This window comes from Lagopus muta, chromosome 20 (assembly GCF_023343835.1).
Source record: "Lagopus muta isolate bLagMut1 chromosome 20, bLagMut1 primary, whole genome shotgun sequence".
NCBI lineage: Eukaryota > Metazoa > Chordata > Aves > Galliformes > Phasianidae > Lagopus > Lagopus muta.
Window position 1 is genome coordinate 1,424,524 of NC_064452.1, and position 23,325 is coordinate 1,447,848.

At 46.1% G+C, this 23,325-nt stretch overlaps 1 protein-coding gene across 6 annotated transcripts in view; it reads left to right on the plus strand.

The window, feature by feature from the left end:
• ACACA (acetyl-CoA carboxylase alpha) overlaps window positions 1–23,325 on the plus strand; it is a 112,866-nt gene that overhangs the window by 49,579 nt on the left and 39,962 nt on the right. For 3 of the 6 annotated variants that reach the window (XM_048967119.1, XM_048967125.1, XM_048967124.1), the window contains 12 exons: window positions 3,440–3,463; window positions 5,473–5,616; window positions 6,178–6,274; window positions 7,470–7,577; window positions 9,545–9,601; window positions 9,911–9,955; window positions 12,516–12,557; window positions 13,091–13,306; window positions 13,806–13,961; window positions 15,419–15,622; window positions 17,461–17,616; window positions 18,188–18,334. In XM_048967119.1, coding sequence (XP_048823076.1) covers window positions 3,440–3,463; window positions 5,473–5,616; window positions 6,178–6,274; window positions 7,470–7,577; window positions 9,545–9,601; window positions 9,911–9,955; window positions 12,516–12,557; window positions 13,091–13,306; window positions 13,806–13,961; window positions 15,419–15,622; window positions 17,461–17,616; window positions 18,188–18,334 — 1,396 coding nt within the window. The remainder of the gene's footprint in view (window positions 1–3,439; window positions 3,464–5,472; window positions 5,617–6,177; window positions 6,275–7,469; window positions 7,578–9,544; window positions 9,602–9,910; window positions 9,956–12,515; window positions 12,558–13,090; window positions 13,307–13,805; window positions 13,962–15,418; window positions 15,623–17,460; window positions 17,617–18,187; window positions 18,335–23,325) is intronic. The other 3 variants (XM_048967122.1, XM_048967120.1, XM_048967123.1) reach the window with 3 other exon arrangements.

Consider the following 23,325-nt stretch of genomic DNA (forward strand, 5'->3'; position numbering starts at 1 on the left):
AAGATTTGACAATTGTCTTACTTAGCTTTAAAGCAAGTTTTATTTGGCAGCTCAAACGGGCTGCTAACTCTGATTGTGTTTGGAGTTGAGAATGCACGCAACGTGCATACAAGCAGATGCCTTAGGTTTGTCTGAATCCCTTCCTGGAACTGCATTCTGTTGTCCTTGATGCTTCTGAGAGTGGAACTTGGGTCCTGTCGTTGGTTGTCTTGTATTTCCAAGCGTCTCAGCATCAATGTCTCAACTATCTTGTGCCTGTTTCTGCCCAGTATCTCTTTTTTGTGCTTGTGGATGTTTGTTGGCACCTTCCTTGGACTTTGGTGTTGCTGATTTCAAAGCTTAAGAGCGATGCATGTTTCTTGGAGCTGTCTCTTGATGTTTTGTCATCTATGGAGTACTTTGGTTGTTCTTTTTGTCAGCCTCTTCCTTAGCTTACAGGTTGAAACCATTTTGAAAGCTGAAAGCCAAATTTTACATTGATGTTTCCAAACAGTGGTTTTTATAGAAGAATCAAGGGCCCAAACTGGCATACAGATAGAGCAGAGCTTTAAGTACCTTCCCACTAGCCTGCCTCATCATTTTACAATGACACAGTCAGGAGATCTGAATTTCTAACAAAATGAACATGTTTCCTGTGGCCTGCAATAGCTGTTAGAACAGCCTCTTGTTTCAGCCATTGGATTCCTTGTGTGGAAAGAGCTGCTCTGCTGCGGGCCGAGCGCACAGCCCAAAATGTGCCGTCAGCAGCCTGAGGTCCCCTCCGTGCTGCAGGAGAGCGGCTGCTGCCGGGAGGGAGGGGGGAATGATTCCAGGACACCTGTAAATCCCCGCAGCCTCGTGCTGAGGGTTTGATGTTAATTAGACAGCAGGCAGCAGTAATGGGTTGCAGTTCCCTTGGCTTGGCTGTTTCAGAAAGGGCGAAATCTTCCAGCGGAGGAAAGAACGGGCTGTTGAAGGGGCAGCAAACTGAATGGAACGATGATAATTTTATGCAAATTGGACTTCAGTAGCAGATTCAGCTTGGCTGAATCACAGAGGGAGCAGAAGAATAAGGGAAGAAAGAGGGAGAGGAAAAACCCAATCAAAATGTATGGTTTGAGGCATGTTTCACAGCCTTCTGTTTAGATTCTTCTACAGAAATGAAGAAACATAAGAGGAGTGCCACTGGTCACAGCCAGTGGAATTGCTCTTTCTCCTGTGTTACTGCTGTTAATAACTACAAGTGGGTTATTCAGCCAACCTCTGCTGATTCTGCTTTGCTGCCTGATTTCAAAAGCTTTGCCCCACGCCGGCACCTCCATCACAGCTTGCTGCAACCCGCGGCGCTTCGCACGCACGGCCAGAGCTGCCGGGGGTGGGGGAAGGAATGGAAATTCACCCAGAAGGTGCAGGAAGGACCTGGGGGGATTTTCCTTTGCTTGAGCAGGAGGAGTAATTGCGACATGAGGCCGTGTGGTGCTGCTTGCATGGGGCTGGGGGACACTGCTGTGGGATCAGCCCCCCGGGTGGGGGGGTATTTGGTGAAGGTCAGGGTGAGGGGTGGTGGGAGGGCTCCTGGTCGTGGCCAGCCGCATGGCAGCGGCGCTGTGCCAGAGCTGTGCTCCTGCTGGTTCCCCTGCAAGCTTTGCAGCCGTGTTCGTGGAGCTGCGGAGGTGCGATGCCTTTCAGTCACACCTCGCCCCAGGGCCCGCCTGTGCTGCACACATCAGCCCTTGGCTCTTGGTGTGGGATGGTGACAGTGACAGCTGAGCTGGGATACAGGAGGGTTCCTGCAGCCGTGCCTGTGGTTATGGCACAGCCCTGCTGCTGTGCTCCACTCCTTCTTGAGATCTGTTTTCCTGCTGTGATTCTTGCCAGAATCTCTCCACCTGCATTCCAAGTGGTCTGGGAGTGGTTCCCAGAGCAGGGCAGCAGGGTGCTCTCTTTGAGGCAGAAATGAGTGTTTGTTGCACTGTTTGGTTGGCTTTCTTCTTTCAGTTTTCTGAAAGCATCCCAGGGAGCACTACGTGAGTGCACCACGTGTAGGAGCTGCCTGTTCTCACCAGGCTGTTCTTTTCTTTCCATCTGAAGGAGATCACATGCAGCTTTCCCACCACTTAGCAAGACAGAAAAAAGGCACAAAACCCTGCATCCCTGTGTCCCTTTCAGCCCTAGCAGCAGGCTCTCAGCAAACTGTCTGTCCCGCAGACTGCAAATGGAGTTATTTAAATTTAGTTATTAAGCAGCAGATAGGCATGTCTTCAGCCCCAGAAGTTTTGTTTTCTGCCCTATGGCTTAAGGAAGTCAGGGGAACTTCTGTGCCTCTGTCAGTAAAGCACTGAATGTGCAGCCTCACAGTGAATGTGATTCTGATGTAACAAAATCTGTTTTTGAGCAGGGTGCATTGAGTCCACTGAGGGCTGTGACCATGGAAACACTGGGGTCGCTGATCACCAGGACTTTATATCCAGCAGCCCAGGGCCTTGCCTGTGGCTAAAGGCATTAGGAAACTCTGTAGTTTGGTCTTCCCCAGGTTTCTGTAGGGAGGGAAGGACAAATGGCCAGATCTGTGCTCCCTGAAGCTTTACTTTTGACCTTTCCACGTTGCTGATCCCTGCACAAGCCTCCTGGGCGCATGTGTGTATTTCTGATTCAATCTTTGCTATTTTGAATGCCACACTGCAGCCATTTCTGCATCTTGCATGGAGCCATTTGCCACCTTGTGCTCCTGTGAATGGATGGGCAAAGTGTGACCACTGCTGGGAAGCTGTGCACCTCAGCTCCATTTAGCTCGCAGCCATTGCTGAGTTGTGGTTTGCAAGCAGAAAAGCGGGGAGTTGTGGGCTGATGTTATGAAAGAACCACTCAATTTTGCTGAAGTTGGTCTCAAGTTGTGTTTGCTCTTTTTGGTGTTCATGGCCTTGATGCTGCAAATGCCAAATGTTCCGTGGTGTTTGTGTGCATTTGCTTTGTTCTCGCCCTGTGGGCTGCTGCTTACTGGGGAGGTTTGGCAATGAGGATTTGGCTTTTTTTTCTGTTGCAGTCTCCCTATGGGACACAGTCACTCTTTTGCATCTGTGCTGCTGTTTGCTCTTCTGTCAGGTGGGGCTGACTCCCACTCTGACCTTTGAAGCTCCGTTGGTGTTTGCACAGGGCTTGCAGCAGTGCCATGAGGTGCTGTAGGAATGCAGGGTGCCTTGCGAATGCAGCGTGCTTTCCTCATATGTGTTACTTGCATGTCATGTGCATGGTCTGTGTTTGCTCCCGTGGCAGTCGTGGCAAGTCAGGTGGTGGGTGCCTCCTCAGGGTCAATGAAACTGAATTCTGCCTAATTTCTGCTGGACAAATTTGGGTTCGGTCAATTTAAAGGTGTCGCTGGTCTGCGGACCAGCCTGATGATAGTTTTTGATGATGGCTTTCACTAACCAATCTGTAACTAACTGTGGTTGTTTGATTACAGAGGGAACATCCCCACGCTAAACAGGTACGGTACTCATCATCTTTTAAAACTTGAACAGAAAGACTAGAAAGAAGTAGTCTAGTGCTCAATGTTCTAACATGTTTTGTTGTAGTGCCCTTCTCTTTGCTTCGGAAGCTCTCAAACGTAACTCTTCTCCCTCCCTTTTCCTCTCCCTTTGTCTAAAACATGTTTTCAGCTCTTCACCACCCTTTTTAAAAGCAGCTTTGCATGCAGCAGTCTCCACAGTTAAATCTGCTCGGTGCGCCTGCAGTGCGGAGCGCAGCTCCTGCGTGGGTCTCTCCTTTTGGAACGGGATCCCAGCTGGTCCCTCTGTGGGGTGGCACAGGGAGCAGGGCTTTGCCTCGGGCTCATAGCACACCTGTTGCCGCTCTGGTTTCTCGCAACTAGCTTAGAATTCGTTGAGGCTGTCTTACCTCCCTCGTGCCATAGATGAATCTGCATCTCCAACAGCTGACAGCATGTTTTGTTGTGTTCTGGATGCTAATTTTTCCTCCCGTGTCTCAGTTGAAAAGTATTTCTCGTTTTAAATAATACATGAAAAATGTCTGCTGTCTCTTTGTTTAGTTACTGTTCTGTGATATGTTTTGTATTGGCTGTAAGAAATGTACACCAAGGCATGTCCTGAAACATTTTTCTCTTTCAAAACATGAATACTTATTATTTATTACTGCTTACATGCCTATTTAGGGAAAATAGTACAAACGGGCTCGAAAGTCTCATGGCTCTTAATCAGAGATAAATTACAGAAACATTGACTTTATACACAGAGAGCTATTAATCAAACTGATGATAGCTTAGAGTGGCTATTGGTGTTCTTAGGGCCGTGTCACAGTGGCTTTCTGTGGGAAGGACAGGGGAGTGAATGAAGCAGCAGTGTGAGCCATGCCCATCCGGCACCACGTGAGCGCTGGTGGGACAGCAGGAGGTGGACGTTGCTGTGGTGCTGTGCTGAATCAGTGCCCTCATTCCTGCCCTTACGGCACCACCTGGGGAGGACAGAACTTGACTTTGTTGATGTGTCCTAAGCCCCAAGGGGAGGGAAGGGAGGGCGGGCTGCCCTGAGCTGCAGGAGCCCATCCTGCAGGGAATGCAGCTGGGTCTGTAGTGTGCAGTGCAGAAATGAGGAGCGCTGTTCCCCTTTACTCCAGAGAAGGCAAAACCCCATTCTACTTGCTGGAGAGGGGGTGTTTAGTTGGTTGGAGTATTTGTGTTGACATGCAAGGAACTTCCTCTGCTAGTCTTGGCCATGACAACGTGGAGCTGTGACAACAACAAAAGCAAATCAGAAAAATAAACACAAGAAACAGATGACAAAAGCTCACTGCCCAAATTAACATAAAAGCTCACTGCCCAAATGAACACCAGCAATTTCACTACAGTGTATGCTGCCACAGCTGTTGAACTATCTGAGAAGTCAGTGATACTTTAATGTACACAGGATCATGCCTTCTCCAGGAAAGAATACTGACCTTTGCAGTGAGCAGTTTTGCCCTAAACAGAAGTCCTTTACTTGGTGCCTTCCTCTGAGCTTGTGTAAATCTGTCCTGGTGCCACTCACTGACATCAGGAATTGGCCCTGGCTGAGTGCTGCACTCACTGTACAGGCAGGAGCAGAAGAGGAGTGGCTGCTATTCCACCTGTAAAGTAAAGGACCATATTGGGGGGAAAAATGTGTTCAGCTTTGCATAGTCATAGTTCACCTGTCACCTCACTTAACCCTAAGAAGTACTGGTTCTGAGGGCTTATAACATTGTTTCCTGACTCTGTGCCTTGGGAGGATGTCCAGGTAAGAGAATCAGTGGCAGCAGACACGTGCCACCATTGCAGGGCCCTAGGAAATGGCAGCACAGCAGCTCTGGCGTGCCGAGAACCCAGCAGTCCTGCAGTGTCACTCAGGATAAACAGCCATGTGTTGGGTGGTCGGAGCACGTGCGCACACACAGACGTTTGTCCTCAGGTGACCTTCTCTCCCTTGTCCCTACTGACTGTGCTGTTATTGCGTTGCCATTTAGAATGTCCTTCTCTTCCAACCTCAATCACTACGGGATGGTCCACGTAGCCAGTGTGAGTGATGTGCTGCTGGACAACTCGTTCACCCCGCCGTGCCAGCGGATGGGTGGAATGGTCTCCTTCCGCACGTTTGAGGATTTTGTCAGGTATGTGGGGAGGCTGATGGTTGTGTTCCTTGGTGGGCGCAAATGGGACTGTTTAGAAGCAGGCTCAAAGCGATCCTGAGCTTGTTTGTTCAGCTCTTGGGGTGTCTGTTGGGATCCTCTCATCTGCCTCCTTCAGCTAACGGAAATTTTCAGGCCGCTGCCAGAGCAGCGTGTGGCCAGAAGGAGCAGCATCCAGAACTGCTGCTGGCTGGAGATCGTCTGCTTCTGTGCTGATTTCCAGTGCTCCTGTACACAGAGGAGGGGATATTCTTTGTGCTTTCAGCGTTTCTGGACTAGACAAAAAAGGCAGCAGAGCTCATAGCAGTCATGAGTGCCTGCGGCCATAGGATCTGTGACAAGTGCAGGAAGATGCAGGCTCTGCTCGGGTGGAAGGGTGGAGGAGATGCTGCCTCCTCATCTTTTGAGTCTCAGTCCTGCAAATGGAAGCAGGCCTTTTCTCTCCTCTCCTCTCGGCAATGTGATTTGTGGATTTTAGGGCTGTATGCCTTCAGTGAGCTACAGCAGTGTGTTTATGACTAATACTTCTCTTGTGTATTTCAGAATCTTTGATGAAGTGATGAGTTGTTTCTGCGACTCTCCTCCCCAGAGCCCAACCTTCCCTGAAGCTGGCCATGCTTCCCTCTATGATGAAGACAAGGTACAGTAATTTTTCTCTCTGGAGGTTGCTCTCAGTTTGGAAATGGAAGACATGCAGAATGCTGCAGTGACTGCAGGCTAGATACTTGCCACTTGTTCCAATGCTGGAAGCAGGAGTTAAGAGCTTTATGTATTTATGTATGTGTTTTGTTTGCTCTTTTCACAGCGGGTGAATAAAAGTTGGTGGCCATTTCCTGACTGTTCTAAAACCAGAGTTATGTCTTACTCTCCATGTAAATTCAGATTGTTGCTTTTAGCATCAGTAGAATTATTGGATCCATGGCAGTGTAACTGAGAGCTCAGACAGAGTACGTTTCCACTTGCTTTACATTCTGTCTGTTCTCTCTCTTTTGCCAGTTAGAACTCTTTTTATGAGAAAAAAGAGAGTTGGAGCCCTGACAGTTTTTGCACTGACATGGAGAACAGGTGCAGAGGAAGCAGATGGTTTGTAATTCTTAGTGACAGAAGAACTGCTGTCCCTGGCACCACAGGTAGCTGCTCACTGCTCAGTCCTGCCCCCAGCAGCTGGGACCTCTGGTGCAGTGCAGTCTGTATTCAGAGCAGGGCTTGGTTTTAAACTTAGCTGTTGATCTGGATGTGTATAAATACTGAGGCCTTGTTCCAGAGCATTGCCATCAACCTTAATGTCCTCAGATCTTTCTCTTTAACTCCTCATTTCACCAAGGAAAATTTTCAGTTCATACTCAGTTTGTCAGAGTTAACCACAAATTTTTGAGCACTACGTTTGTCACTTCTCAGACCTCCAATGTCATTGACACTTCCAATTACATTATTTCATTCTGTTGCAGATGTGAAAGTGCACAATGTTTTGCTCTTATACTAAATTTACTTAATGCCATTACCTTTCAAGATGCCAGAGCCCTTTTATGCCTTGCCTGCATTGCATCTCATGAAGAGAGGCCCTGACCCCGCATTCATTTTGCATCCAAATGAGGCATGCTTGAGTTCACCAAGTCAGAACTGGATCCTCCAAACGAAGCTCCTGTTTTCTGTTTGTGAATTTTCTCTCTTACTTCTGAAACATGAACTTGTGGGGCTGCTTGATCAAGGATTTCCTCTGTAGTTCTCCTTATTTGATAGCAAACTCTGCTGAAGTCGTCTGTTTCCTATGGGACCTGAGTTTAAGAGTTGTTGTTCACAGTTTATTTATGAGGCATGTGTTCTTCAAATTGCAGGCTGCCCGTGAGGAGCCCATTCACATTCTTAATGTTGCTATTAAAACTGATGGGGACGTTGACGATGATGGGCTGGCAGCCATGTTCAGAGAGTTCACACAGAGCAAGGTAAGTCAGCTCAGTTCTCTCCCGCTCTGGAGCAGGCTGGCTGTTCAGGACAGGTCTGTCTGCTTTGGAAAGTCATTGTGATTCTCAGATGTTTTTTCCATAAATAAATGCAATAGTTGCATCCTTAATTTCTGCCATCTAAAATCTTACCACTTCACTGTTTGTCCACCTCCAAGGTGGACACTGAAAACCACGCAGCTCTCATTTTAGTTTGCAGTACTTCGTGGTCCATTCTAATCCTTCACCTCAGGACTTTCAATTTCTGGTAGGGTAAAAGACCTTAAAAAATATATATATATTTGTCAGGTGATGTTTTTTGCACCAAGTGGAATTGCTTTGGTATGCTTTATTGCTCCGTGAGATTCACTTCATGGTATCAAGTATTGATCCTGTGGCCACTTCTGAGAAAGCTGTGTTGGGGACAGCCACTGGTGCCTGTGTTCACTTGCTTTCCTGATGGGCGTGAAGAACTCAGGCTTGTTGGTATGAATGGCTCTCCGGGCACTGCTGCATCCATGCTGCCTGCAGTGTCTGTGAGAGCACTGAGGGAGCAGTTTCTAACTTCACTTCCCAGCTTGAAGGTTAGTCATACGTTCTGCAGAAAAGGGGTTCCCATGTGGGACTGGTACCTGCTAGACTTCAGCAGCTTCCTGCCTCTTTAAGCAAAGAAAATAATCAAATATAAAAATTAACACTAGTTTTACTTTTCCTCTTCTTGATCATGCTCGAGGCGTTTTATGGGAGGGGATAAAAGGAAAGAAATTAAAAAAAAAAAAAAAAAATTCCCAAACACATTAAACTATCAAATAGGTTGATCCAAATTGTCCAAATAATCTTCTCGTCCCAGCATGCTGTGTGTGTTTTTTCTAATAGAAATTAGGATCATATACTTGTAAATGACTTGTGGAGGAGATTGAGGCAGTCGGTGTAAATGGAGTTTCTCCAGGTGCTGCTGGCTAATCGCTCTGTAATGGCTGTGGACTCGCTGTGAGACCCGCATTATTACGATGTAATCAGAATCCTGTTGCTATGCTGTTATTGTCTGCCACTTGTGGAATTTTAAAAGCAATAACAATTTTTGCTTTTTAAATCATGGAATTATTAAAGTTATTTTCTTCCTCTTGCTATGAATATAGTCGCTGATGCTCATTTTCAAAGGGCTTAACCTTAGTAAAACATTGCTGTCTGTGCTGAAAGGGGTTGTTTTGTTCCTGGGCTAGCAAAGTTCTCATTTCATTTTTGTTCTTCTTTTTTTATTTTGATCTTTTTTGCTTTTCAATTGGAAAAAGGAGGAGAAAGGATAAAGTTTTAAAGGGGCAAAATTACAAGTTTTTTAACGCTTAAAAAAACCCAGCGATGTGGCAAATGCTCGTCACACCACTTTCATTTGCAATGTGGCTTTCTGGAATTGGTCCAAGAAGCAACCAGAATGGGCATATCTGATAGGTATCTGAGGGATGGTGTACGAATAGCATTTGTCACCTTTGTGATATCGATGGATCCGTCCTTCGGTCAGGGTTGTTCATGTACTTGATTTTGGCACAAACAGTACATGGTGTTGTGCTTCGTTGGGTCAGTTCCTCTAAAAGGATCACTTTCCATGGCCTCACCATGCCTATCTTGTGCTAAGAAAGAAATCTTTGCAAAAAGACCAACTTGTGTTGGCCAATGAGAGAAAGCCCTTCTAGACTTGTAGCCAACTCTTCTGCAAGGTTCAGCTGCGTGCTTTGCCCTTGCCCTGTGGTTACTTAACTGCAGACTTTATGAATTTGCTTATGTGTGCTGCAGTGCAGTCAGCAGATGGGAGATCGTAGCTGTGAGTAGATCAAAACGGGCTGGGAATGAACTTGCAACAGAGATGCAGGAGCATCTGTAGAGCTTTTCTGGTTCAGAGGAGACTTGCACACGTTCTTAATGTGTTCCTTCTCTGTGAAGCTAAGTCTTGATTCCTTCTTTTCCTTTTGCAGAAATCAGTCCTGATTGAGCATGGCATCCGGAGGCTGACGTTCCTTGTGGCACAGAAGGTATTTTGGTGTCTCTCATGCTGCTAAAAACTCTTTGGTTTCTAGTTCATAGAAGCATTGAATTTATTGTGCTTGTCACAAATTAAGTCCAATAACTGCAGTTATTTCTGACTTCACTGTTTTTGTTCTTTAAAATTGGAGATTGTTTTAATGCATTTGCTTAAGAAAATTAATTTACAATTGTAAGCAATCTTGGCACCTCTTGTAATCTTGATAATTCATTTTTGATTTTCATTCTAATTGCTAGCTTTCTTCTGCTTTTTTTTTTCTTTTTTTTCTCTTCCTGTGTTTGTGTGGTTCGTTTGTAAGGACTTCAGGAAACAGGTCAACTGTGAGGTGGATCAGAGATTTCATGTAAGTAAAAAAGGCTCTGGAACATGGTGGTATTTCTGATGAGAGGCCAAGAGACTCGTAAGCAACTCTGGTTCTCATTTGGTTCTTAGCCAGGCCTTTGATGCCAGCATTGTGTCAGAGTTGAATTTCACTACAAGGCTGGACCTGCTGCATTCAGCAGGGCTGCTTGCATGCTCATTGCCTGGCAAACCTCATGGCTGGCACTTTGACCAAGGTCTCCATTGTATTCATATCATTCTATATTCTGAAATGCAATCACATTTTTTTATTTCATACATGCTGTGGGATTCCTTCAGTCTTCTCCCTGATTTCAGTATAACTTAGAGGAATGATTGAAGTGACTTGCTAAATTTTGTCTGATGACTTAATGACGTGGAAAATGTTTGGTGCTTCTGCTGCTGTGAATTACTTCTTTCTCCTGGGCTTTGGCATCAGCAAGACTTAGCTTGGCCCTGTTTTCAAGGTGGCAATGCAAAGCATAAGCAGTATTTTTAGCCCTTCTGTAGCTGCTTTACAACTCTGGAGGTTGTTAGGAGTCTTTAAAGTGCAAGAAATTCATCCTGTGTTTAATGAGCCTGGTTCAGCAAGTTGAGCACTGCTGGGAATCCCTGACCACGGTGCACAGACAGGTGCTGGTGAGAGGGTTATGTAGGAATTGGGCTCTTAGAAGGAAGCCCTAGCTTTAGATGGGAAAAAATGAATTTTTAGAGAGTTGAATTGACACTTGATGAAGAACACAAAGCAGAAGTCTACGGATGAGCTCTGCAGCATGCATCAGAGATCAGGCTTGGATCGAGGCAGCCCTGTGCTGGCCCTGAGCTGTGCTGATGTGATGTGCTGGTAGGATGCTCCTGAGCCAGAGGGTGCACTGCACATCTCATCTGCCTGCAAAGTTTCTAGAGCACCGCTGGGACGTTTTGTGTCAGTCTTTATTACCATCTCCTGTTCTATTCCGTTTATTATTGGACCGACTATTAACTTAGCCAGGGCCCAGGCTTGGGTTTGTTTTTGTTTTAATTACAGTCTATATAATTAGTTCCCAGCATGTTGAGGTAATAGAGAGTTGCTCCAGCAAGCTTCCAATTTCCTCATCTCATTAGGTTTTTAACGTGATTATTAGTATAATAATCAACTATGATGATTTCTGTTGTAGCTTTTCACATTCTGCGATTTGCAGGGTGTCTTGATTGGCTAATTTAGGCAAATTATTTTGATTGTCTTGATGATGGTTGGTTGATGAGAACACAGCAGGGGTATAATTCTTCTGCCTAGGAAATGGAGCACTCTTTTGGATTTTGGTACCAGAGCACTGAGAATTTTTTTGTGTGCACATCTAATTATTATATTTGCCCACAACAATAGTCAAATGCCTTGAAAGCAATTACATTAGTGATAGAATGGGCATGGATGATATTAGGGGAAATTGGCAGTGTGCAGGGGGGAACAGGTGGGAGGGATTTGGAAGAGAAGTGAGGAAGCATGGAAGTCCTGCGTGTGCTTGTTGCAGAGCGCTTGGTCCTTGCAGGCTCACCTATGTGCCCGGTGTCTGAATGTTCAGGCAGGGTTCCCTCACTTCTGGCTGCTCCAGGAGACGCACTCCAGTCAAACACAGGTTCTTTTGTTCAGCTATCAGGTGGCATTCCAGGGGCTGTTTTTTGTGGGAGGTTAGGATGATTTACCAGGTGGTTATTTTATCTGCTGTTTGTTGCACTGAATCAAGCTAGGCTTGCACGCCCTTATTGACAGTGAGAATGTGATTCAGAAATTCAGTGACTTCAAGTCAGAGACCGCCTTTATTTCTCAACGAGAGCTCTGGCCAGCTGGGTGTGCTGCTTTCTGTTACCTGAAGTACCAATGGCTGGTGTTCTCGTGTTGGTGCAGAGCATTCAGAAATGTTCCTCCGCGCAGTGCGAGTGCAGCTCCACAGAAATAGATGACTTCTTGGACGGAATTGAGGGTGCACACAGCAGGATGCTGTCTAGACTTGCTGCCCTCTGAGACATTCAGTGCACCACAAAAAAAAATACAAACCTTTTACATTTTGCTAGGATATAATCTGAGCTATAGAATAACAGAGAAACCTAACCATAGCTGGGAGGTTTTTCTGGAGCTCTACTTACACATGGAATGAAGTTCTGTTATTACAATTCATAATTTTCATTGGAAAGAGGGCATTTCTATCAGTAAGGCTGTGAAGATAACTTCAGTTAATATAGATTGTTTTGTGTACATCAGCTTACATAACAAGGTGTTAACGTGATTGTACAGCTCCCAAACATTTCCACAATCACTGCAGCAATAACAGAACTAGCAGAAGTTCAATTGTATTGTCTGTTGATAATGGATCACAGTAATAAAAAGCCAGTCAAGTGGCATCTGTTGCATTGACGGCGAAGACAGGCCTGAACTACCTCTGCTGCCTTGCTGGGGGTAACTTGGTTTTCCACTGCTTTGTAGTGTTGCAAAAGTAGCTGGGAACAACTTCAGTGATCTCCTCTGTTACGGTGCTACCCCAGGTGGATAACTTTTGGAGGATTAATGTCATCGTTTTTGTTTTCAGAGGGAATTTCCAAAGTTCTTCACGTTCCGTGCCCGGGATAAGGTAAGCTGTACAATCTAAAGTCTTTCTTCTCTAAGCACTCACTGTATCCTCTCATGTAGCTGCTCGTGCTGCTGTTGCAGGGAGCTGCTTCAGCTCAGCTTCACTGCACAGTGTGGTATCTTCACCTTCCCACACAGCAGTAGATTCCAGGAACAATGATGAGTCTCTGGTAACGGGATAAAAATTAATGCATTTGGAACCTGACTTAAAGCTTCTGTGTTTGTGAGTTTCATTCACAGCATAACAGGGGAAGTGTAGAAGCTGTATAATGATTCGATATCAAACTTCTTGGCTTCCCTGAAAAAGAGGGGAAAGAGCTGGAGAACTTGCTGTCTTACAGTGTGTGTTCCACTCTTAGTAGTTCAACAATTTAGTTTGAATTTTTAGCCTTTTAGGGCATGTGAATGTAATATAATGGATGTACGAATGAATGCAATGGGTATCATCCAGATTTCTACATCCTCAGCGTTCCGCCCTCTTAACCCACCTCCTCTTCACATCCTCCCCTCTCTGCTCATGCTGCGTTCCTTCAGTTTGAAGAAGACAGAATCTACCGCCATCTGGAGCCAGCGCTGGCTTTTCAGCTGGAGCTGAACCGAATGCGAAACTTTGACCTCACTGCCATTCCGTGTGCCAACCACAAAATGCATCTCTACCTGGGAGCAGCTAAAGTTGAAGTAGGAACAGAAGTGACAGACTACAGGTTCTTTGTGAGGGCCATTATAAGGCATTCAGACCTAGTTACCAAGGTGAGTTTTGTCACCCAGCTGAGCTCTCTTTCCAAGACAGCCTATAAAACTCTGTAAATCACTTGAGAATCTGCCTGAAAACCTATAGCACACATAAGTGCCGCAGTTGTGTGCCCTCTCTTTGCTCACACTGGCTTTGCAGCAGCAGGTCTTCAAAGGCAGTATTCCTGTACCTTACAGAGATTTTTCTCTGGGCTGTGGATAGTCAGAAATCCCTGCAGTAGTTATTTCTCCCTGTTCCCCCTGCTACTGAAGCAATAGTTTTACCTGTCCAAGTTCGTATTTATGCTGACCTAAACAAGTCAGCTGGATATGTGGACCCAGAAGGTGGGAGTACTGCCTCTGTGACTGTGATTGATCTGTTTCAGCGCTGCGCATCCTGCTCATACTGATGTAACCTATTTTCTCAGTCAAGTCCTTCTGCAGTTTTTCAAAGGCTGTTTACTTGGGTTGTGATTTTTGAATAGAAGGTAAATTATTTGTTGACAATATCTGGCAGGAAGCCTCCTTCGAGTATCTGCAAAACGAGGGAGAGCGATTGCTTTTGGAAGCCATGGACGAGTTGGAGGTGGCATTTAATAATACCAACGTGCGCACTGACTGCAATCACATCTTCTTAAATTTTGTGCCTACTGTCATCATGGACCCATCTAAGGTATGGCCTTCTTGCCAACCCTGAACTGTTTGTTTTTCTTGGGCTTCGCTCGCCAGAATAAACGGTCGTTTGTTGTCTCTCTATGCTGTGTAACTGCACCTATTGACTGAGTGCATTTTAATGGCTTGGTGAATGACGTGCAGTTCCTACCAGCCTTTTTACAGCAAAAATCACAAGAAGTTGGGGACTAGTGTTACAAGTGATAACGTGAGGGTCTGTTTAGTTCCTCCAAATATTGGAGTTCTGCTTTTCAGTAGTGAGCCATGGGAGTGCTGAGAGATTCTGCACTGCTTGTTCAGTTATTTAATGACTAATTTTGATTTCTTCTTGTCAGTGTAAGTCATATGGAGTATACTTTTGCCTTGGGAATGGGCTGGTAGTGCATGTTACTACAAGATAGAAAGAGTAATGCTGTGTGTTAACCCAGATCTGTTAGGGGTAGCTTTGGAAGCCTTTTCGGTAAAAACAGCTCTAACACCTATGCTATTTGCAAGAACCACTTCTCATGTTCCTTATGTCTTTTAAAGACATGAGGGATTAGAATGGATAAACGAGAGTTTGTAGGCATAAATTACATTTGTGGTTAGCAGACCACTGCAAAGGAAGTCCTGAATATGCTGTAAAGGCTGCATGGCTGCATTTGGTTGGGAATCAACATTCTGCTCATGGTTACCAAAGGATATGAGAGCTGACCTTTCCTCATGAGAATAACTGAAAGTTTAAAAAGATGAATTGGTTATCGGAGTAAGGATCTCTTGCTTGCCGACTTTAACTCATGATTAAAAACTGGTGATTTAAATTGCTTTTGAATAAATGCACTCTCAGTGAATCCTGACCCATCAGTTCTCAGGAGCACCAAAGGTGTGCAGCCCCGGATGTTGGGCAGCCTTCAGATGCACACAGCGACTTTTTCCTGAGCAGCAGTGGAAAGGAGACTTTTTTTTTTTTGGAAAGAATGTTAAAAACAGACAATAAATTGCCTTCTTTTAATATGCGCTATTTGCCAACAGTAGTATATTACAAAGTTTAATAGAACACCAGAAGGCCAAGCTCCAAGCAGTAATTACTTTGTTGATTTAAAGCACTGTACCGTGTGTGCTGTGAAACATGATTATTGTGCATATAAGTGCTATACAACTGTTTGTCAAGGATTTCACTTTCCTGTGTTTTGTAATTCTGAGCTCTGAGCTGTGCTTGCAGGAGAGAGGTCAGTGCAGGGGACGCAGTGCTTGGCTGGGGAGTGAGGTGTCTGAGTTCAGTGCCATCCCTGCGTTTTGGGTCCTGCTCCTGCATACCAAGAGTTGTCAGGATGAGAAAGGGTCTGATAGCAGCTCGTGTGCTGCTGTTTGGAGCTCTCTTTCCGCGGCCCCAAAATGCTGGGCTGCCCTTGGAGCAGAAGCTTACAGCCGTGGGGTGCTGTGTCCAGAAAGGTGAGGCAAGTTCTGCTGTGTTTTAAGATCGAGGAATCCGTGCGCAGCATGGTGATGCGCTATGGGAGCCGCCTGTGGAAGCTCCGCGTCCTCCAGGCCGAGCTGAAGATCAACATTCGGCTGACACCGACAGGAAAGGCCATCCCCATTCGGCTCTTCCTGACCAACGAGTCGGGCTACTACCTGGACATCAGCCTGTACAAAGAGGTGACGGATTCCAGGACAGCGCAGGTATGGTTCCACGTGGCTCTGTGGGTTCGTGCTCAAAGTATTTGTGGGGGGTGTATTACACCTGATAGGGCTCTTCTGTGGTTTGCTGTGTTTTCAGGTAATATAAAACGGCCATAGCAATATAAAACTTTGCCACACCAAGAAGAGCATGGCATTGTAAAGTAACTGCAAGAGGAACGTAGGAGTAGTAAATATAATGTTTTGTAAAAGTGCATGTCCCCTAAAAGTGCATGTCCCCTAAAAGTGCATGTCCCCTACTTGTTTTGTGCGTGCTCTCAGAAGCGCGATGTGAATTTTGGGTGTTGTGTTTGGAGCCAGGAGCTGGACTTGATGCTTGTGGGTCCCTTCCAGCCCGGCATGTTCTGTGATTCTGAAGGTGTAGGGAACGACTGGGGTAGGGTGCTATAAAACTGTGGAAGGTGCTTTTATGTCATTTTTATTAAGCGTAATGGGCTTTTTTGTAGTGGTTACAGCTGTTCTCAGGTCTTTGTGCTTTTCATGGCGTGAGAATATTGCGGTTAACTCAAATCCTTACGTATCCTAAAGTGCACGAACCATAGGAAGCATGAAAAATATTGAAATACAGGAATGTTTACATCTCCCGCTGTAATAATCTTCCTGCCATGCAGAAGTAGCAACAGAACAAATTGCCTGGGCAGCGTTAATGTGCAGCCCAGAGTGCTGAGTCACCTCTTCTCCCCCTCTCCTCCATTGAATTCTTGCAGCCTGGCTGCACAGCCTGTCCAGTTCTCAGAGATCTCAGAGCAGATAGCAGCCACGTTTTGCTTCATTTCTGCCTTTGAGTGGGGACGAGAAAAGAGAAAGAACGTTTCAGTAATCTGCAGTAGCTGAGCTTTGCCCTCAAGTTTTGTTAGAAACTTGTGAAGGTCACTGCGGATCAGTACGGGTTCCTAACAGGGACCCTGGCCCAAATGCGTGTCGGCCTGAGCAGATAGCCATCACCAAAGCAGCTTCACAGAGGAGTGTTTTTGAAAACAGTGTGTGAACTGTTCCTTTGAATATAAAGCCTGAAATAGACTTTTTTGCTGAATTTTCTTTCTTGTGGAATTCTTCAATTATCTCCCCCGCAATTAGAAAGCATCTGTAGTTTACAGTATCAGATCTGATATCCATTCTGTTGATAAGAAAGCCTGATCGTGTTGCTTTTGTTAGGTGCATTTCTGTGAGGCAGCATTTGTGCAGCCCTGTCCCAGTTATGCAGTGCTCCTCGTGTTTATTTCTCAGTTGAAATAGATTTCCTTCCAAGTCCTGGCTGAGTGGAATATATAGTGCCATGAAGCATGGCAGCTGATAATTCATGTTGCTACTCTGGGAAAATCTTTTAAACTTATAATATCAAAACTTCAAGCCAAATGACATATGCAAGTCTTGACCTAGCTTCCATGATCAGTCAGTGGAGATACGGATACAGTGCTGTTCGACTCCATAAATAACAGAGTTCTCCTCTCTGCTCCCAGCCATCACAATCCATCGGCATAGATACGGTGTCAGGGGAAATACTGGTGAATGTGAAGTCATCTATGTCACCGGGTTTTTTCTGTGGGGACGTGGCTCTGTTCACTTTGCTTTCTGCTGTAATGCAGTAATAAGTCAGTGATGCTCAGATCCACACAGTTATGGTCCAGCACTGTCTCCAAAGGGTAGTAATGCATGATGAGACATGGTGTTATAGGGTATGTGAGTATTAACATATTTGTAGGGAACAGAAGCAAGCCTGGCCAATGTGGAATATCCAGATGATTTTTGTTAAAATATGAATGAGGCAGGTCTGTGGAACTGGTGGATTAAGCTGTAATTGGCTGTGTCTTCTGCTGCAGATTATGTTCCAGGCCTATGGGGATAAACAGGGACCACTTCATGGGATGCTGATAAATACCCCGTATGTGACCAAGGACCTTCTTCAGTCCAAGAGATTCCAGGCACAGTCTTTAGGGACGTCCTATGTCTATGACATTCCTGAGATGTTTCGGCAGGTGAGAGTTCTTTGTTAAGGCCTGGTGGATCGTTCTGAACTTATCTGCAAAGCACTTCTGTGCATTGCCATCCCTGCTTGTTGGGAAACGAGTGGCCTGGAATGGCTGACAGTGGATCCCCAGGGCCTGCACAACTCGGAATTGGGCTGGCTTTGAAAAAAATGAGGATTCTTGATACACTGCTGCTGTAGCTCCATTAATAAATCTAACAGCAGAACTTGAAATGTAAACCGTCTTGCATTTCTTGTTTGTGTGTCTTTGTTTTACCACCCTGTTATCCAGCCTTCCTGAAGGTTGGCCAGTGCATGCATTATAAAACGTGCTAATGAGCTTCAGAATTGATTGTGTATCTGATTTGCTGGGTTCTGTCCTGAATCACATAATTTGAATTATGCTAATTTGGGTGAAACTGTGTTTCATAGTTTAAATTTCAAAATAAGTGATATCCACTGAATACTGCCAGTCAAATTGTGGGGAGGGGGGATTTTAGAGGGCTCTGTCTTGAATGTTAATTCACAGCGGATTGAACAAAAGCATTTTCTCAACAAGAATTTGTCTCTTCATCCTCTAGTCTTTAATTAAACTCTGGGATTCCATGAATGAACATGCATTCCTGCCAACACCGCCGCTGCCGTCTGACATACTGACGTACACTGAATTGGTGCTGGATGATCAGGGCCAGCTCGTGCACATGAACAGGCTGCCAGGAGGAAACGAGGCAAGTTGCACTTCCTTTAACACTGCTTTCCTTTCCATGTCCTGCAGTACATTGTGTCTTGGACTAGGTTTGACAACTGTAATGAAAATTTACCAAGCCAGGCACAAAATCTATTCATTCAGTCTTTCATAGATGAAATCTCCCTCTTGGAAATGGGATTTTTGTTTCATTAAAAATTAATACCTTCCATACAATGGATATTTTAAACTCCATAGTAAATGATGATTCCATTTCAAACCTGTGCCTATGCTATTTTTTCCTTCATAATTAAAAAGTGCTCGTTCAGCTATTCCAGGTAACTGGGGTTTATGTTCGAACCAAATATGTTTTACAAGACTAAATAGAAATGTTTTCATCTGCTTAAAAATGAAAAACCAATTTTATGCTTGCCATTGAAATACTGCCATGTTTGTGTAGCACGTGGGCAAGGTGTGTGCAACATCCCCCTCTAGTGAGTGATTTCCGTGGGACTGACGGGCTGCTAATGCTGCCAGACTAATTGCTGCTCCTTCAGCTGCCCGTGGAGGAGGCCAGACAGCTGTGGGCTTTTGCTGCTGTGTTGTGTCAGCAAGCCGTGGGTTGCAGCATTAAAGCAGCCTGAGAAGATAGCCAACTAGTAGCAGGTTTGGGGTTGTTTTTGTTTGTGTTTGGTCTTGGCTAGATGGGATTCCATAAGTGAATGCTTCTGCAGTAATTTAAGTCTGAACTGTTCTAATGATGGTGTTGATGTTTTTGGCATTGCTGAACCAGCGTAGCGTCTTTTACTGGTTATGGAACATAAGACTTGTCCAAACGTTGTTGTTACACTGAGAACATCAAGGATGGTGATGAGAGGAAATAGGGGTTGCTATCACTGTTTATTACACGTCTCTTACTGGGGGAAGGTTTCGAAAATAGTGTTTTTAGATTGAACCTAATTAGTCAGTGGTGACTACGAGAGCAGTGCTTCCTCGCTGGCCTATGGCAGAACCTCCTTAAGCAGGACAATTAAACCAGGCCGGGGCTGTGCTGCTGTGGAGCCTCACGCCATCATCGTTCTCTTTCTCTGCACTCATTCAGTGTCTGAGTGGATGGTGGCTGGGGAAACAGCAAAGTCCCTCAGGGACGTAGCTCTGCTCTTGCTGAAATTACAAGCACGGAGCTGCCTGGGCATGAACATGTACTGTTTACTCTGCCAGTATGAATACAAATAGTCTTATTATAAGAGATTTTGTACCCAAAGACCACCAAAAAAAAAATTAGGAGTTTTATTTAACCCTTGGTAGACTTCGTTGCCCTCAGTCTGCAAACAAACTGTGTGACTGTTGCTGTGTGTGCGGTGTTATGTCCTGTGCAGGATCCGACCCTCCTGGGGCAGCCAGGCTGAGGGGTTCAGCCGTTGGAAAGCAGGACACAGAAATGCAGCATTCCCCCGTGTTTTTGTGTCTCCTCAAGATCTCTTACAGAGGTGCACAGCAGTGCCGCCCTGCCTTCCAGCAGCAGCAGGGCCGAGGTGGGGGCCTGGAGGGCAGCGCTGGGTTGGCTGCGTGCCGAGCGGTGCAAGCGAGGGGTGCGGCATGCAGCCCACGGCCGGTGGTGCTCAGCTGCCAGGCAGTTGCCGTGGGACCCTGTGCAGCTGGAATGAGGTTTGAGGCGTCGGTATTGAATTCTGTTACCAATAGCTGCTGCACACAATGGCGCTCATTCAGATGGGAGAGCGGTCAATCTGAGCAAGGGCTGCGGCGGCACTCTGAAGGACAGGTGACATTCACGGGGTGACGAGCTGCCGAGCGGATTCATTCCTCCCCGCTGCACTTCCTTTATCAGGATGAGCCGACTTGAGGCTTTCAGGGTTTAATTTCGCTCAGCTGAGGAAACAAATTTTCACAAGCGTGCGCTCGAGGCTCTCTGTCCAGCAGAGATGGAGGCGGGGTGCTGGCGGGGTTCAGGCAGGGGCCTTACCTTTGTTAGGGCTGCTCACATTCAAAGGGGGAAATACTTGGGACTGTTGCAAGGATAATTTAAGCAAATACGTCCTAAGAGTCTTAATTTGTGCTTGCTGGGTGCTGGTTGTTACAGCATGTGTGCTCCCCCAGGTTTGGCTAGCAGTGCCCTAAGCTGTGAGCTGCTCCACTGTGGGCCTCAGTGAGCTGCTGGCTGGGTCTGCTGGGCAGGGCATTTCCAGGGGAGCAGGACTTATTCTTATAGAGGAAAGTTCTGGCTGTAATCAGTACAGCTGCTGCTCAGCACGTTCAGGCCTCTGTCACTGTTCTGCCTACTGGTGGCCGGGAAGATCAGGGCAACGCTGTCAGAAATGGGATTTGGTTTTTGGGTGATCCTTCGTGGAGTCGGGAGTTGAACTTGAGGATCCTTGTGGGTTCCTTCTAACTCAGGATGTTCTGTCACACCTGTTTTATACCAGAGATTCAAACAGAGCTATTCCCCCACGTGAGGAGCCCCTCGCCAGCCTGGTATCAGCTGTGCTGGGGCAGGGCTTGTCTGTTCTGCTGGGGCTGTGCTAAGCAGTCCGAACAATTACATTTTCTCCATGTGAAAAGGGGTCAAGACACTCCTCCTCTTAAAGCATTCAGTTCAGCTAAGTGCCCTAATTGTTTTAGCCAGCCGGTGAAATTGAGAAGCTAGCATAAAATCTGGAGATTTGCAGCCACTGCATTCAGCTGGATGTCAACAAGAGAGGCTGCAGTCCCTGCTCTGATCCTGGGCAGAGCAAGAGCTCAGAGCAGGGAGTCTCCCATCCCCACAGGCTCTGCTGGCTGTGCTCTGGGCTAACCAGGCTGATGCTGTTTTTGTTTTCAGAGAAATCTGTGAAATGGGAAATCTCGAAGAACTTTCACAATGTGAGAGGTTTTTCTCCGTTTAGCTTATGACCACTTCATGTAACCCACCACCTCATTTGGCACTAATTATCTCTTTGCTGGTAGTCTCAACAAAGAAGCCAAGGACTTAATGGACCATGAAAATACAACTTGTTATTTATTCCTAGGCAGTGCTTGCTCCTTCTGAGCAGAGGATCTGTCCTGTCATGGCCACGCGGGGGAGCTTGCAGTGCTGCTGGCCGTGCCGTGTGCTCTCATAGCCCAGAAGGCATTGCTAATGCTGGGCCTTTTTCCATTCCCATGCCCTCTCAGTACAGCCTCTTGCTGAAACACATCTGCTGTTTCTTTGGGCTGCAGACAGAATTCTGGATGTTGCCTCGAGCTGTCTGTGAGACATGTCTGTTCCAGATCCTTCTCAGTAAGCTCATGAACAGTCTTCTGGTCCCCAGTTACTCCTCCTTATGTGTCCTCTGTTACAATGCTGGCTGCTTTGACACCTCTGCTTACATGTGAGACTGCTCCAGTTAGCTCTGTTTGCTACCGTAACATTTCAGTTATGAATATTATCAGGCCGGCACACTTGATAAGATGGAATATGCAATCCTAAAAAGTGAAGAACAATTTGCAAATAATTTTCAGAGCTGGTAGGTATATGTAAGAGAGCTGAAGGAGACAGTATTTTATCAGCAGAACCAAACACCGGTCAGTAGCTCCCTTCTGATGCTCCTGAGTGTGTTGCTGGATGAGGACTGTGGGACAAATGGGGCACTTAATGCACCACTGTGACCACATCAAGAACTAAGCAGCAGAAGGTGGATGCTCAGCTCATCTCCATTCTCAGTTTATTAGACATGAGCCTTTGAAATGGTCAGAGTTAATATAGGTGAAAGGAAACAAATGCACTTGCATTAGGTTACAAAAGTACATTTACACTAAAGTGTTTTTCACAGGAAAATTTCAAGTTCATACCATGCTTAGATCTCGATTACAGCACAAGACTTCTAACGTTCCTGCAAGTTTAATTAAAAAAAAAATAAATAAATGGGAGCCTTTCTTCATAGTGACGAAATCTCACATGGTTCAGGAGTGGGACGGGTTCAGTGTGGGACCGAAGCATGTGGCTGAGACGTGCTGATGGTGGGAGGGATGGGTTTGGGCAGTCCCAGAAGCAGGGCCTCACCACCCACTGCTAAGAGCCAGCTGAGCTCCAAGGGCAGAGAGCCTGCAGCAGCACCCCGCATCGCCCTGCAGCTCAGTCTCTCTGTAAACGTGTCATTTTCCCTCTTGGCGCTAGATGTCACAGTTTTTCCTTCTCAGCAGCGTGAGGCTCAGAAGTAATCCTAGCTGGAGGTGTGTTGGCAGGCACCTTTCCCTGGCCAGGTGACATTGCAGCCAGCGCTGGGCTGAGGGCTGCAGCGGCGCTGCTTCTCCAGCTCCGTGGATCGCCTGGGGCTCAGAGGTGTAGCTAATGAATTTTATACGAGCACAGCTTCGCAGTTGAACTGCACGTTCTGCTTTGTCACCCCATGTCCCTGCGTTTTATGACAGGCACAGGGCATTAAAACATCCGCTGGGCTCTGTGCAGCAGGCAGATAAGCGCTCTGAGAGAGCCGAGAATGTGGATGGCGAAGGTGGGGAATTAACATGAAGGTGAATGGAAACACCCATCCATCTTCACACCACACCCCAAACCTACCGGAGAAAAATAGTTGATTCCCTTTTATTTCCCAGTCCTTCTTCTTGATGAGTTGTGGGAGCAATCCTGACCTGAAGGCCCCCGTGGCACTGGGAATAGGTTTAAATAACAGGGAAGCTGGACAACTATTTGTGCTGCACAGCAAGTGGTGGCTCCTCATCTGCAACACGATACAATTTCAGGAGGTGAGCCTCCATTGGCAGAATGATTTTAGCCCCCATCAGCGAGATGCTTGGGTGTCACAACGAGGTGCAGGGGCTGGGTTGGTGCACAGCACGCTTTTGCTGCAAACAGGAGGTTGTTTTTTTTTTAAGCAAAAGATAGAATGTCTGGTGGTGAGTGGAACATAATACAAATTTTTGGACATTATAAGAGAATGGCCCAAATTTCTTGCAGGGTTTTATTCCAATACCTTTGTAAGTAGAGTGCAGAAGTGATGGTGCAAAGGTTAACTTGTATCTTGGCGTATATATTTGAAC